This window comes from Pholis gunnellus, assembly GCF_910591455.1.
Source record: "Pholis gunnellus genome assembly, chromosome: 4".
NCBI classification, from domain to species: domain Eukaryota; kingdom Metazoa; phylum Chordata; class Actinopteri; order Perciformes; family Pholidae; genus Pholis; species Pholis gunnellus.
Window position 1 is genome coordinate 21,391,490 of NC_136530.1, and position 13,853 is coordinate 21,405,342.

The 13,853-nt window shown below is 42.1% G+C and overlaps 2 protein-coding genes across 2 annotated transcripts in view; one reads left to right on the forward strand and one right to left on the reverse strand.

Moving 5' to 3' along the window:
* Positions 1–1,153: 1,153 nt before the first annotated feature.
* Positions 1,154–4,945, forward strand: LOC306695354 (glutathione peroxidase 7-like; the record flags this gene model as incomplete). Its single annotated transcript, XM_079158582.1, has 3 exons — positions 1,154–1,285; positions 4,272–4,533; positions 4,833–4,945. The coding sequence occupies 3 exons, from the start codon at positions 1,154–1,156 to the stop codon at positions 4,943–4,945; spliced, it is 507 nt and encodes a 168-aa protein (XP_079014708.1).
* Positions 4,946–5,373: 428 nt separating this feature from the next.
* Positions 5,374–13,853, reverse strand: part of LOC306694914 (uncharacterized protein) — a gene marked incomplete at both ends in the record, with an annotated part of 33,404 nt that continues 24,924 nt past the window's right edge. The window contains one exon of the mRNA XM_079157967.1: positions 5,374–5,448. Coding sequence (XP_079014093.1) covers positions 5,374–5,448 — 75 coding nt within the window. The remainder of the gene's footprint in view (positions 5,449–13,853) is intronic.

Here is a 13,853-nt window from a genome sequence, read left to right on the forward strand (position 1 = left end):
TTCACCCATTTAGATACTCTTTTTTGACATATATAGACATAAAGAAAATAATAATCGGCATACTCGATAGTGTAATACATTAAAAAAATGTATGAGCCCTCTTAAGGTTTTTTGTTTTTTTTGTAACCATTTGTTTTGGCATACAGTGAATGCCATTCAAACCAAAACCAAATTTCAGAGCACAGGATATAATCAGAAATATCCCTGCAGTCTCAAGTCTAGTTATCCCCTGGTTTACGAATGTGACCGAGCATAAATTCCAACACAAGTGAGACCCAGTTTGTGAACACCGCTCTTACGGACGAACAAGTCTGTAATTAATATGCAGAGAGTTTTGATCTTGTTCTGTATTTATGGCTTGTGTTCATTTGTTTTCCTTCAGAAAAAAAGTAGGCCATGTTGTGCATGTCTTTAGCCTGTCTAATGGGCTGAGAATGAGAGCAGAAAAGTTGTTGCTCCAGTTCCAGTTCTTCTCTATTCAACATGTCTTAAAAATATAAGCATAACTCTGGTTCACGGTTTTACTGGGATCATTATCCCTGACAGATAGACAAATCTACAATTGAGATAGTAAATCTGAATTATGAGATGAGATCAAAATAATTTTGTCTTCATATAATTTTAACAAAATCGCAACGCAAGAAAAATGTGCAAGAAACAAGACATAAAAATCCCAAAACCCAATGTGTAGTGCATACTTTATTTGCAGCACTTGAGTTTAGTCTAAATCTCACCTTACCATCTTATGATTTTCGATTCAACATGTCACATTTTGGAAATGTGTAGTTGTGGTTTACTTTTCAAAGTTCAATCAGATTACATGTTCATTGTGAGGCTACATCAGTGTAGACACATTCTAAATTGTGGTATACATAAAGCATGACATAAAATAGCCTAATTTACATTTTTTGCTTATTATGACAACAACAACAACAAAAAAACTTTATTTTAAGTTTTGACACTACAACCAGACTGCAAACTATGGCTGCAACACAAATTCGTCAACACGGCTTTTATTTTGTCATTTATGTGCAGAAGATCCAGGAAGTGTTGTCCTCCTCATCTGTAGCTTCACAGCCTAAACCAAGAAGAGCCGTATCGGACTTTAATAAAGAAGTTTCCTCTCTGTTGCGTTGGCAGTTTGACTGTAAAGATGCTTCCAGGAGCCCTCACTGTGTTGCTGACTCTATTCAGCCTCATTGAGACCAAACAGAAAGACTTTTATACTTTTAAAGTTGTGAACATCAGGGGGAAGTTAGTGTCCCTGGAAAAATACAGAGGTTTGGTAACTTTGAGGTAACATTACACATACAGTATATCGGTGATGTTAGAGTCTCACTGTAACCGGTCTCTCTGCATGTCAACCGGTGGCATGAATGAATTTTGCATGGAAATGTTTATTTCTAATTTCTCCCAGTTAGCATTGTGTTAGTATACGTAACTAACACAGTAGTGCAGCGGATCAGTTTGACTGCTCTAGCCTGCTCGGGATGTCCCATCATGTAGCCCCGCTAGCCTACGTGGCAAGAGGCCTGCAGAGCCCCTGCAGCTGCAGGAGCTTCATAGAGTTTTCATTCAAGCTGCAGGAGCTTCTTAGAGTTTATATTCAAAGCAGGTAGACTAGATTCGCCTTTATCCGTCTATAATGAGTTGATACAATGTAACCTATATGCACTTCAGATTTTATTTAAGTTCGTCTGGGTTAATAAATGAGACTGAACATAAGGCATTTTATTTGTAGGTTTCTTCTTAATAATTGCTTTATTTGTTGTTTATTGCAATTAGTCAATCAGGCTTTGTTCAACACAGTTCACGTCAAAGGACACCACATGACAGCGACAGTAGAACAGAATAATTTGTTGGCCGCATAGTATTTGTATCACTGTCGTAGGAAAATTCAATACATTCTACTTTTTATTTTTAATATAATCTTTAAATTGTTCGCTGAAACAGAACTTCAAAGGATGCTCCCATAAACACCGTAAAACAAATATAAAGTATGTATCCTCCACAATGTCCCTAGTGAAGATCTCTTTCACAGAAGATTCCATGTTATTACCATACCTAGTTATCACTGTACAGTGTTTCAAATACATATATAATGTATATATAATGCACCGTTGCTGTTTTAAGAAGGTTGCCGTTGTGAAGGATTTGGTTTGTATATAGGGTCTACTCTATAATGCACATAGCCCCATGAGGTTTTCAGATGCATCACACTTGAATTGCTTGATTGTGACACTAGATGGCAGCACTAGATGATGGGAACAAAAAGAATGCATGAGCTGACTTATCCAGTGATGAGAAACTGCCTGATTGACTGTGGCCTGAAGCATGAGGCTTTAACATGTATTAACCTGCACGAACATACTCAACCTTTTCCATGACGTGTATCTGTGCAGGTCCACCCATGACCACGTCACTTACACTTAGCATGAAAAGGTAAACAACAAAGGCATTGATCTCGTCAGACATGGAACTCGTATTCAGTGATAGAAGTATTCAGATCCTCTACCGAAGTAAAATTACCAGTACAGCAACGTAACAATACTCCATGACAAGTAACAGTCCTGAAAAATTGTTCATTCACCAATATCTACTTTTTTTTCTTGAATTATTCTTGAGAAAGTTTATTAGAAGTCTACGTTTGATTCATGACGAGTTCTTAAACAGCTGAATTTTCTGGTAATATAAAATTATTATTATTACATTGTTAATAATACATTATTACATAATGAATCCAATTGTAATAGTAGTTATAAAATGAGTTCTGAAATGGAGGTGCTTCTGCAGGAAGTGAACGCAAAACGAGCTGTTACATTAAGTAGAGTCAGTTATGGATATTAAGTAACACAAACAATGTATGGAATGTTAGTACTCGTTCAGGTATTTATTGTCATGCATTATTGTGTGCCAGTACACTGTGACATCATTGTAGGGTGTGGTTACATGTGCAACCAAACAACCACGCCCTGAGGTGAAACAGCCATGAAACAATCAACCTTTGTTGATTGTTTTGTTATCACAAGAACAACTGGATATCGGCTCACAAGAGGTGCAGCAAGAGGGGATTGCATTATCCCACTCAGGAAAAGTGCTTTCAGTCAGTCTGCATTTTCAGTACAAGCTGCACTACAGTGGAACTCCATCCCAGTGACCATTAGAGAACTACAAACATACAGTTCATTTAAAGCTTAATTAAAGAAATGGTTAGTTAGTACCCAGCTCTGTCAGCACTAGAATGTAACTGCACCTCTGTCTGTGTTGAACTTTGCCTCGATCTGTCTGTCGTCACCTGTCTGTCTGTCTTGAAATTGCCGGTCGACCCTCATCTACCTGCATGCATGTCTTTTATTGTTGTTTAGCTGTGTCTGACTGATTTATGTATTTCACATACTCTGCATGCTTTTATGTTTTGTGCCTCTGACATGGATGTTTTTTAGTGTCTAACAATTGCAGCATAATATTGTCTTTAGTGCATGTTTCTGTTTAACATAGTTATCCCTTAGTTTATTTGCTTTGTGTGTGTTGACTTTGAGAGCTCCGTGTTGCATTTCTTGTTAGTACTTGACACTGTATATGAGTCTCCTGAGTGATGATACTACGTATATTAATATTCTCACTTTTTTTCATTGTTTGTGCACGCATTGTAAAGCGTCAATGTTGTATAACGTTTTAAATTTAATCTTATATTCTGTTTTTAGGTTTATTTTGTAACATCTGCCTCTTGGGACTACAGATGAAAAATAGCCTTTTGGCTAACTCTGGCACATTTACAGAAATGTTTTGATTAATGTGCACTGTCCGTTATCAAATAAACCAATAAATAAAATAAAGGGATCAGAGGTTAGAGTTTTCTTTTGGCTTGTTGAAGTTGCTAAATTTGATATTCAGAGCATTAATATCGAAGCAAAAAACTATTTTGCTATGTAAATATATCGTGGATGAATAGTATGTCATATAGTAAAAGTTCCTAATAGTAATACAAATTAAAATGAAATTATCAATTGTGTACTTATTGTTAAACTAAGATCAACCCTGGTATGAAACTAGAAAACACATTGTGTCCTTCCTTTCACATATAATCCTTTCTGAGATGAACACAAGCTAACAAAACTAACAGATGATGAGCACAGAGCATGTTCAGTACATCTACGCTCAATCAGGTACGTGAACAGCTGTTTACAATTCCTCAGTTGCTGTTAATTGTTGTTTTGTGACTGTCAGGGCTGTTACTGTAGTGTCTTCACAGTGTGTTCCTTTGGCTTTAGGTGTCCCTGGTGGTGAATGTAGCCAGTGAATGTGGCTTCACTGAAGAGCACTACGAAGACCTGCAGCAGCTCCAGCGGGACTTTGGGCCGTATCACTTCAATGTGCTGGCCTTCCCCTGCAACCAGTTTGGGCAGCAGGAGCCCGGCAGCGACGAGGAGATCGACAGTTTTGTGCGCAGAGTTTACGGAGTCTCCTTCCCCCTGTTCAGTAAAATCGCTGTCGTCGGAACCGGAGCCAACAATGTCTACAAGTACCTTGTGAGTCAGATGTGATGGTGTTGGTGTGAGTTTGTTCTTGCATCATTTGAAGATGTTTTCTTTATTAAGCAAATGAGCCCGAGACAACCAGGTTTCTAAACAAATAACAAAACATGGACAGTACAGTAAGCATATACGATACTGAAATCATGGGAAGAGAGGAGAAGGATAGGAAGACATTAAAATAAAGGTAAACATGTAGGGCAGAATACTTAAAAGAGGGCAGAAATTAAATAAAGGAACAAAGGAAGATGGAAATAACTGATACATATTAACTCGTTTTCCTTCCCTCATTCTCTGCAGAGTCTTCTGGAAATGAGCCTGACTGGAATTTCTGGAAGTATCTTGTTGATGTAAATGGCAACGTGTTGAATGTGGACCAAAAGTTTCTGTCAAAGAAATCAGACCCAAAATAGTTGAAATTGTGCGTCAGATAATCCTAAAGAAGAAAGAAGAACTTTAACCTGTTTGTTGACTACCTAAATAGCCCTTTAAATAAAACAAGTCCCACCCACCCCTTATACATCCAGAATACCTGTTACGCGATTATGGAGAAATATGCAGATCACCATAAAATCTCACTGATTGATCTAAAATTGGAAAGAGATATCTTTTGGGTGTTTTAATGGCTTTATATTATTTCTAAGTACATATTTATATTATCTATAACATTTGGAATGAAAAACTATTTCTGTTATAAAGAATAGTAACATGTATTATGTTCGGGGTCAATTTGACCCCAGGAAAAACAAACAGCAGCCACGAAATGCAACCAGACATTCATCCACAGTCACGTGAGGGCCTGGATTGTAAAGAAAGGGTGATCACTGAACCCACTTGTCCCTTACATCCCATATTGCTTCGAGTTTGTCACGCTCTCGTCGGCCCTGCCTTGTTTCTCTGTCATCAAAGCGTATGACTCGGGAGAAAACATAGAATGTGTTTAGAGACATGGTGGCTGGAAATATTGCCCTTCCAGTGTCAGCAGCCCAAAGGCTCGCTGTTTCTTCGCCTTTTGACTTGTACACTCCTGCCAAAATGAGCAACCCAATGTAGGCTTGCAAGTAGGTCACATTCAAATCTTTCCAACTGTCTCCATACACGCGCCTCCTCTCTAAATTCGTCATCTCAAGTATTTCCTTTTCGATTGATGGTGTTATGAAGAGCTCAAATGCTGATTTCATGTCTTGGACATGGCTGACAGCGTATCTGGTGGGGCCTGGAACCATTTTGATGACATTAGCAGCACTAAGTCTGCCCTGTTATTCAAGTGGGGAGACAGACCATAATAACTTTCCATTTTTGGAAGGTAGTGTGTTTGCTGGTGGTTGAGAGACAACAGGAGGGTCAACTCTGAGGGTCTCATTCCCATCAGAGGAGGATGCCTCATAATCAGGGTCCTCCTCAACATCATGCTCTGTCTCAGACACATTCTCCTCTATGTCACTTTCATGGTCAAAGAGATGAGACAACACCTCATTGACAGAAAACCTTTCCTTACAATTCATGTTCAGTTGAGAGAGAGCAGAAAGAGAGAGCACACAGAGCACCAAGATAAGTGGTTTAGAAGGCTGCTGTGCAAGTGTTTGCTCCACCCCCATGCCGTGTGAACTATCAGTGGATCTCACACTACTACAGTTATGGTTATGTTAGGTTAGGGCCCTAAAGCTTTTTGAAGATTATAAAATTGCATGTTATAGTGACCTCAATATCATCCAAAACAACCAAAACAAATGTGTGTAAAATGTTGATATTTCTTATATGTTTTATATAGCTAAAACAGCCTGGGGTCAAATTGACCCCAAAGAACACAGATGCGTACAGCATGTGTACAGGACATTGAAAACATATTATCATGTTAATTTTATGTTTACCCAGTTGTCCCCATTAAATTAGGAAAAGTCATTAAATATGAAGCGAAAAGAATTATGTCAATCATTTTTTTTAGAGACGTTAAACATTGAATGTGGTCAAATTGACCCCAAAGTAACAGCAGGGTTTTTAAACAACTTGAACTCCTCGTGTGAAGCTTTCAGAATTGGATGCTGGTATATAAACAGCAAATGAATGACATGTAACAGTTGTAATAATGAGAATTGTTGATTATATACTACACATTACTACATACTATACTTAAAATGTCTTTATATTTGCTTCAAACTTATAATGTGTAAAACAATGCATTATAGTTAAAGTCAATGATGAGTAGGGTGGGTTCATTTTAGAAACATTTTTTGTTATATTTGTTGAAATTCTCATGACATCCCCAAAAATCTGGTATGTGTGGCTGTCACAGTAATGTAATAAGCCTGTGAAAGGTTTGGATTGCATACCTGCCTTGCACTCATTGCGCATCACGGAGCCTTCCACAAGCTGCTATAGCTTCACAGCTTTCAGTACTGACAATAGCCATGTTTGTGAGAGAGAGAAGGAGGCCTAATTTGAGCGACTTTTTGAGTTATTGCTGCTTGTTGCTTTCATTGTTTACCCAAGCTTTAAACAGTTAATTAATGAGGCATTTTTGGTACAAAATAAAAATACATTTTACATTCTACATGTCTTGTAAACCCATGTTTAACCATTTGGACCCTAAGCCTTTTTTTAGGCCTCTTCTCAAAAATTGTAACCCATACAAAAGAGACTACAATTCTGTAACTACAAGGTCTATTTTAAAAATGTTGATGCTTGAATAACACTAGGGATTGTGAGATTTGATGAGATGAGTAAATATTGTGGATATGTTACTGGTTAATAGTAGCTGAACACAGCAAACACAGCAAACAGGGAAAATTCACAGGTTCGTCTGAAGAAAAAGCACTGTAATTTATTAAATGAGGCCCTGGCTAGCCTAAAAACATGCCCAATTCATAGCACAAAGGGTGCAGGTGCCTCACAAAAAGATTTGGTGTAAATAAAGTGAAGCAAACCCCAGTTATAGGTGTTTATCTAAAGAAAACATGCCAAATTCTCATTTTCTAACCAGAATTTGCAGCTGTTCCATTGTACTTTTATAATTATATATTTCACTATATTTCACTTTGTTTATCACTCATATTGTACAATCTATCATGACAGCGCTGTTTGGTATCATTTTGGCATCATTTTGACCCATTTTGACCCATTTTGAACTCTCATATCTCTCCTGGATGCATTTCCCTCATCTCTCTCTGTTTGTCTGGAGCCCTTGCTCAGGCTCTGCCGCGGATCTTGTCATGTGACCACTCGTTACAACCAGGTGCTCAATGCGAACACACTCGTGTGTTCCATGAAGTGATTGACAGAATTTTCAGCCAATAAAACTCCAAAACTCTGCCGCGGTCAGCCCCCAAGCCCCCTGTATGATTCGCCGCCGGCATTTTGACCACCATTTTAGCTCAGATGAACGGAGAAACGCCATTTCAAGTTCCAGACGTACCTACTTAGCAGAAGAACACATTACTAATAAGGAATAATTTCGGATTTCACCATTTTGGCCCTCAAAACCGACTCAAGGTATGATACAGTTCTAATATTTCGCAGTGTGGGAGTTGTGCTTTCTGTGGCTTGTTGGCTGTAACTCCTGAACGCTTTGACGGAGAGTAATTTGGACGATACCGTTGAAATCTGTGTGAAGCGCTAATGTTGTTAGCTGTGTGCTATGCCGGGTGAGACGCTATGGCCGAGATTTACGAAGCATTCTCTGAGTTGTCTTGCCGTTTCTGGCGTCAAATGCATGATATTGTGGCAAATCTTCTTAGTTAGTTAGTAGAATAGTTAATAATGGTGTTTGCAGTGTGTAAAATGGTTAACATGATTGCATTAAGGAGACTTTTTTCGATAAAATACTTTTTAAAATTTCTTTATGAACTTTGATTTCTACGACGCTCTCTTCGATTAAAAATCTCGCTCTGTACCCCAAATGGTGCTTACATTTCATCTCAAATCGCATGACAAGTTGAAACCTTAAAAACAAAAAATCTTGATTCGATATCCAGTTAATCAATGTTAACCCTTTAGAGTCCTTCAAAGTGTGCAGTTGCTCCAGGACCGTGAGAACATTACCACACCTGCTTTTGCTGAATTGCCACTCCTACTTACCACCACTAAACAATAGTCCTATTATGAACACAATAATGATTCAACAAGTAAGACAGTATGACGGGTATAACATTGTCACTACCTCTGCTTCTCTGCCACTCCATTCTGCTGTTCCCACTTCCCCAGGCCCTTACATTTCTTTAACACCTTGCAGTCATTGCCATCATATACCTGTCCACCAGATGCTCTTTGACTTTTCCACCTGTCTTAGTCACCTGCCATTAACATTCAACTGTGGATTCTCTTTCACTTCTTTTCGTACTTGCTCCCCATGCCAGTAAGCCGACCTTCGTTTTTTGAATAAATCACGAAAGTGGCTTCACATTTGTCTTTAGTTCATTATTCTTGGCCGTTTGGATAAAAACACCACAGAAGCTATACACTGTTCTCATACATCAGAAAAGCTTTATTAATTAAACAGGTTTAAATATATACCAGACCGTAGTCACATTACATTAAACCACTGCAATAAATATGCATATTATATATAAATATATTTGCAAAAGTGCAAAAAACAAATCAATAATAGCAGAGTGCAGATCAAGGTTATAATTTTAATATTTTTTTATTTTATATTTTTGTTCTGAATTTAAGATTACATTTTACTTTAGTTATCATCAGTTTTCTAGCTTTAGCTTAATTTCTGTTTTTCATAAAAGTTTAGCTTTAGTTTTTATATATTCAGTTTTACAGAATCTTATGATTGAGCTACATTTACAAGCAAAAAAAATGATGGAAGAACTGTGTTGGAATGGCCATTGTGTTTTCATCTTGTGATTTGAGAATCAACTTAAGTACTCTTTCACACTCACAAGAAAACTTGTCACCTGCAATTTTATTCTGACTCGAAAAGTAACACTCAGCTGAATAGCTTGGATGAATGGCATTTGATCTCATTAAATATTTAATATATCATTTATATATCATGTTCTTGTTATTTAATATCCTTTTAACTATTTTAGTCACCTGTTTTGGTAGTGATATACTGTAGCTGAAACACTAAAACTCAAATTATTATTATTTTTTTGTTTCTGCTTAGTTTTAGTTTTCTTATAGGTTATTGTTTTTATTTTGCATTTCATTATGCTTATTTTCATTTCATTTTCATTTTTATTTTCAGAGTCCTTTTAGCTTCACAGGTGCTTTGTCAAAGCCCCCTTGTTCTAACAGAAAGCAAAGATAATGAGTCCGAGCAGCAGATGGATCATACTCAATCTGAAACAGCAGGCGTCACTGCTAGAAGTTGTTGCTGGGCTAGTAGAAGTTGTTGCTGGGTTAGTTTCAGCCCCGGCGGCAGCATTTATATTAGCCGTGATCGCAATCGTTGTTGTCAGGGCAGAAGTTGTCTTCAGGAGGGCAGTTGTTGTTTGGATGGCAGTTGTTGATGTTAGGACAGCAGTTGTTGTTGTTGGGGCGACAGTTGTTGGGGCTGCAGTTGTCGTTGCAGCTTCAGTTGTTGTTGATGGGGCGGCAGTTGTTGTTTGGGTGGCAGTTGTTGGGGCTGCAGTTGTCGTTGCAGCTTCAGTTGTTGTTGGGGCTGCAGTTGTCGTTGCAGCTTCAGTTGTTGGGGCTGCAGTTGTCGTTGCAGCTTCAGTTGTTGTTGATGGGGCGGCAGTTGTTGTTTGGGTGGCAGTTGTTGGGGCTGCAGTTGTCGTTGCAGCTTCAGTTGTTGTTGGGGCTGCAGTTGTCGTTTGGGCTGCAGTTGTCGTTGCAGCTTCAGTTGTTGTTGATGGGGTGGCAGTTGTCGTTGGGGCGGCAGTTGTTGGGGCTGCAGTTGTCGTTGCAATTTCAGTTGTCGTTGGGGCTGCAGTTGTCGTTTGGGCTGCAGTTGTCGTTGCAGCTTCAGTTGTTGTTAATGGGGTGGCAGTTGTTGGGGCTGCAGTTGTCGTTGCAATTTCAGTTGTTGTTGGGGCTGCAGTTGTCGTTGGGGCTGCAGTTGTTGTTGCAGCTTCAGTTGTTGTTGATGGGGTGGCAGTTGTTGTTTGGGCTGCAGTTGTTGGGGCTGCAGTTGTGGTTGCAGCTTCAGTTGTTGTTGATGGGGCGGCAGTTGTCGTTGCAGCTTCAGTTGTTGTTGGGGCTGCAGTTGTCGTTGGGGCTGCAGTTGTCGTTGCAGCTTCAGTTGTTGGGGCTGCAGTTGTCAATGGGGCTGCAGTTGTCGTTGCAGCTTCAGTTGTTGTTGATGGGGCGGCAGTTGTCGTTTGGGCTGCAGTTGTTGTTGCAGCTTCAGTTGTTGTCGGGGCTGCAGTTGTCAATGGGGCTGCAGTTGTCGTTGCAGCTTCAGTTGTTGTTGATGGGGCGGCAGTTGTTGGGGCTGCAGTTGTTGTTGGGGCTGCAGTTGTCGTTGCAGCTTCAGTTGTTGTTGGGGCTTCAGTTGTCGTTGCAACTTCAGTTGTTATTGGGGCTGCAGTTGTCGTTGGGGCTGCAGTTGTCGTTGCAGCTTCAGTTGTTGTTGATGGGGCGGCAGTTGTTGTTTGGGCAACAGTTGTTGTTGGGGCTGCAGTTGTTGTTGGGGCTGCAGTTGTCGTTGGGGCTGCAGTTGTTGTTTGGGCTGCAGTTGTCGTTGCAGCTTCAGTTATTGTTGATGGGGCAGCAGTTGTTGTTTGGGCTGCAGTTGTTGTTGCAGCTTCAGTTGTCGTTGGGGCTGCAGTTGTCGTTGCAGCTTCAGTTGTTGTTGATGGGGCGGCAGTTGTTGTTGGGGCTGCAGTTGTTGTTGTTGGGGCTGCAGTTGTCGTTGCAGCTTCAGTTGTTGTTGTGGCTTCAGTTGTCGTTGCAGCTTCAGTTGTTATTTGGGCTGCAGTTGTCGTTGGGGCTGCAGTTGTTGTTGGGGCTGCAGTTGTTGTTGGGGCTGCAGTTGTCGTTTGGGCTGCAGTTGTCGTTGCAGCTTCAGTTGTTGTTGATGGGGTGGCAGTTGTTGTTTTGGTGGCAGTTGTTGGGGCTGCAGTTGTCGTTGCAATTTCAGTTGTTGTTGGGGCTGCAGTTGTCGTTGCAGCTTCAGTTGTTGGGGCTGCAGTTGTTGTTGCAGCTTCAATTTTTGGGGCGGCAATTGCTGCTTTTTGGACAGCTGTTGTTGTTGGGGCAATAGTTGTTTGGGCGGCAGTTGTTGTTGGGGCTGCAGTTGTCGATGCAGCTTCAGTTGTTGTTGTTGGGGCGGCAGTTGTTGATTGGGCGGCAGTTGTTGGGGCTGCAGTTGTAGTTGGGGCTGCAGTTGTAGTTGGGGCTGCAGTTGTTGTTGGGGCTGCAGTTGTCGTTGGGGCTGCAGTTGTCGATGCAGCTTCAGTTGTTGTTGATGGGGTGGCAGTTGTTGTTTTGGCGGCAGTTGTTGGGGCTGCAGTTGTCGTTGCAGCTTCAGTTGTTGTTGAGGGGCCGGCAGTTGTCGTTGCAGCGGCAGTTGTTGTTGGGGCTACAGTTGTCGTTGGGGCTGCAGTTGTCGTTGCAGCTTCAGTTGTTGTTGATTTGGCGGCAATTGTTGTTTGGGTGGCAGTTGTTGGGGCTGCAGTTGTCATTGCAGCTTCAGTTGTTGTTGGGGCTGCAGTTGTTGTTGGGGCTGCAGTTGTCGTTTGGGCTGCAGTTGTTGCAGCTTCAGTTGTTGTTGGGGCTGCAGTTGTCGTTGGGGCTGCAGTTGTTGTTGGGGCTGCAGTTGTCGTTGCAGCTTCAGTTGTTGTTGATGGGGCGGCAGTTGTTGTTTGGGCAACAGTTGTTGTTGGGGCTGCAGTTGTCGTTGGGGCTGCAGTTGTCGTTTGGGCTGCAGTTGTCGTTGCAGCTTCAGTTGTTGTTGGGGCTGCAGTTGTCGTTGGGGCTTCAGTTGTCGTTGCAGCTTCAGTTGTTGTTGATGGGGCGGCAGTTTTTGTTTGGGCAACAGTTGTTGGGGCTGCAGTTGTCGTTGCAGCTTCAGTTGTTGTTGGGGCTGCAGTTGTCGTTGGGGCTGCAGTTGTCGTTGCAGCTTCAGTTGTTGTTGATGGGGCGGCAGTTGTTGTTTGGGCAACAGTTGTTGGGGCTGCAGTTGTCGTTGCAGCTTCAGTTGTTGTTGTGGCTGCAGTTGTCGTTGGGGCTGCAGTTGTCGTTGCAGCTTCAGTTGTTGTTGATGGGGCGGCAGTTGTTGTTGGGGCTGCAGTTGTCGTTGGGGCTGCAGTTGTCGTTGCAGCTTCAGTTGTTGTTGATGGGGCGGCAGTTGTTGTTTGAGTGGCAGTTGTTGGGGCTGCAGTTGTCGTTGCAGCTTCAGTTGTTGTTGATGGGGCGGCAGTTGTCGTTTGGGCTGCAGTTGTTGTTGCAGCTTCAGTTGTTGTTGGGGCTGCAGTTGTCGTTGGGGCTGCAGTTGTCGTTGCAGCTTCAGTTGTTGTTGATGGGGCGGCAGTTGTTGTTTGGGCAACAGTTGTTGGGGCTGCAGTTGTCGTTGCAGCTTCAGTTGTTGTTGGGGCTGCAGTTGTGGTTGGGGCTGCAGTTGTCGTTGCAGCTTCAGTTGTTGTTGATGGGGCGGCAGTTGTTGTTGGGGCTGCAGTTGTTGTTCGGGCTGCAGTTGTCGTTGGGGCTGCAGTTGTCGTTGCAGCTTCAGTTGTTGTTGATGGGGCGGCAGTTGTTATTTGGGCGGCAGTTGTTGGGGCTGCAGTTGTCGTTGCAGCTTCAGTTGTTGTTGGGACTGCAGTTGTCGTTGGGGCTGCAGTTGTCGTTGCAGCTTGAGTTGTTGTTGATGGAGCGGCAGTTGTCGTTTGGGCTGCAGTTGTTGTTGGGGCTGCAGTTGTCGTTGCAGCTTCAGTTGTTGTTGATGGGGCGGCAGTTGTTGTTTGGGCAACAGTTGTTGGGGCTGCAGTTGTCGTTGCAGCTTCAGTTGTTGTTGGGGCTGCAGTTGTGGTTGGGGCTGCAGTTGTGGTTGGGGCTGCAGTTGTCGTTGCAGCTTCAGTTGTTGTTGATGGGGCGGCAGTTGTTGTTGGGGCTGCAGTTGTTGTTGGGGCTGCAGTTGTCGTTGCAGCTTCAGTTGTTGTTGATGGGGCGGCAGTTGTTGTTTGGGCAACAGTTGTTGTTGGGGCTGCAGTTGTCGTTGGGGCTGCAGTTGTCGTTTGGGCTGCAGTTGTTGCAGCTTCAGTTGTTGTTGGGGCTGCAGTTGTCGTTGGGGCTGCAGTTGTCGTTGGGGCTGCAGTTGTCGTTGCAGCTTCAGTTGTTGTTGATGGGGCGGCAGTTGTTGTTTGAGTGGCAGTTGTTGGGGCTGCAGTTGTCGTTGCAGCTTCAGTTGTTGTTGATGGGGCGGCAGTTGTT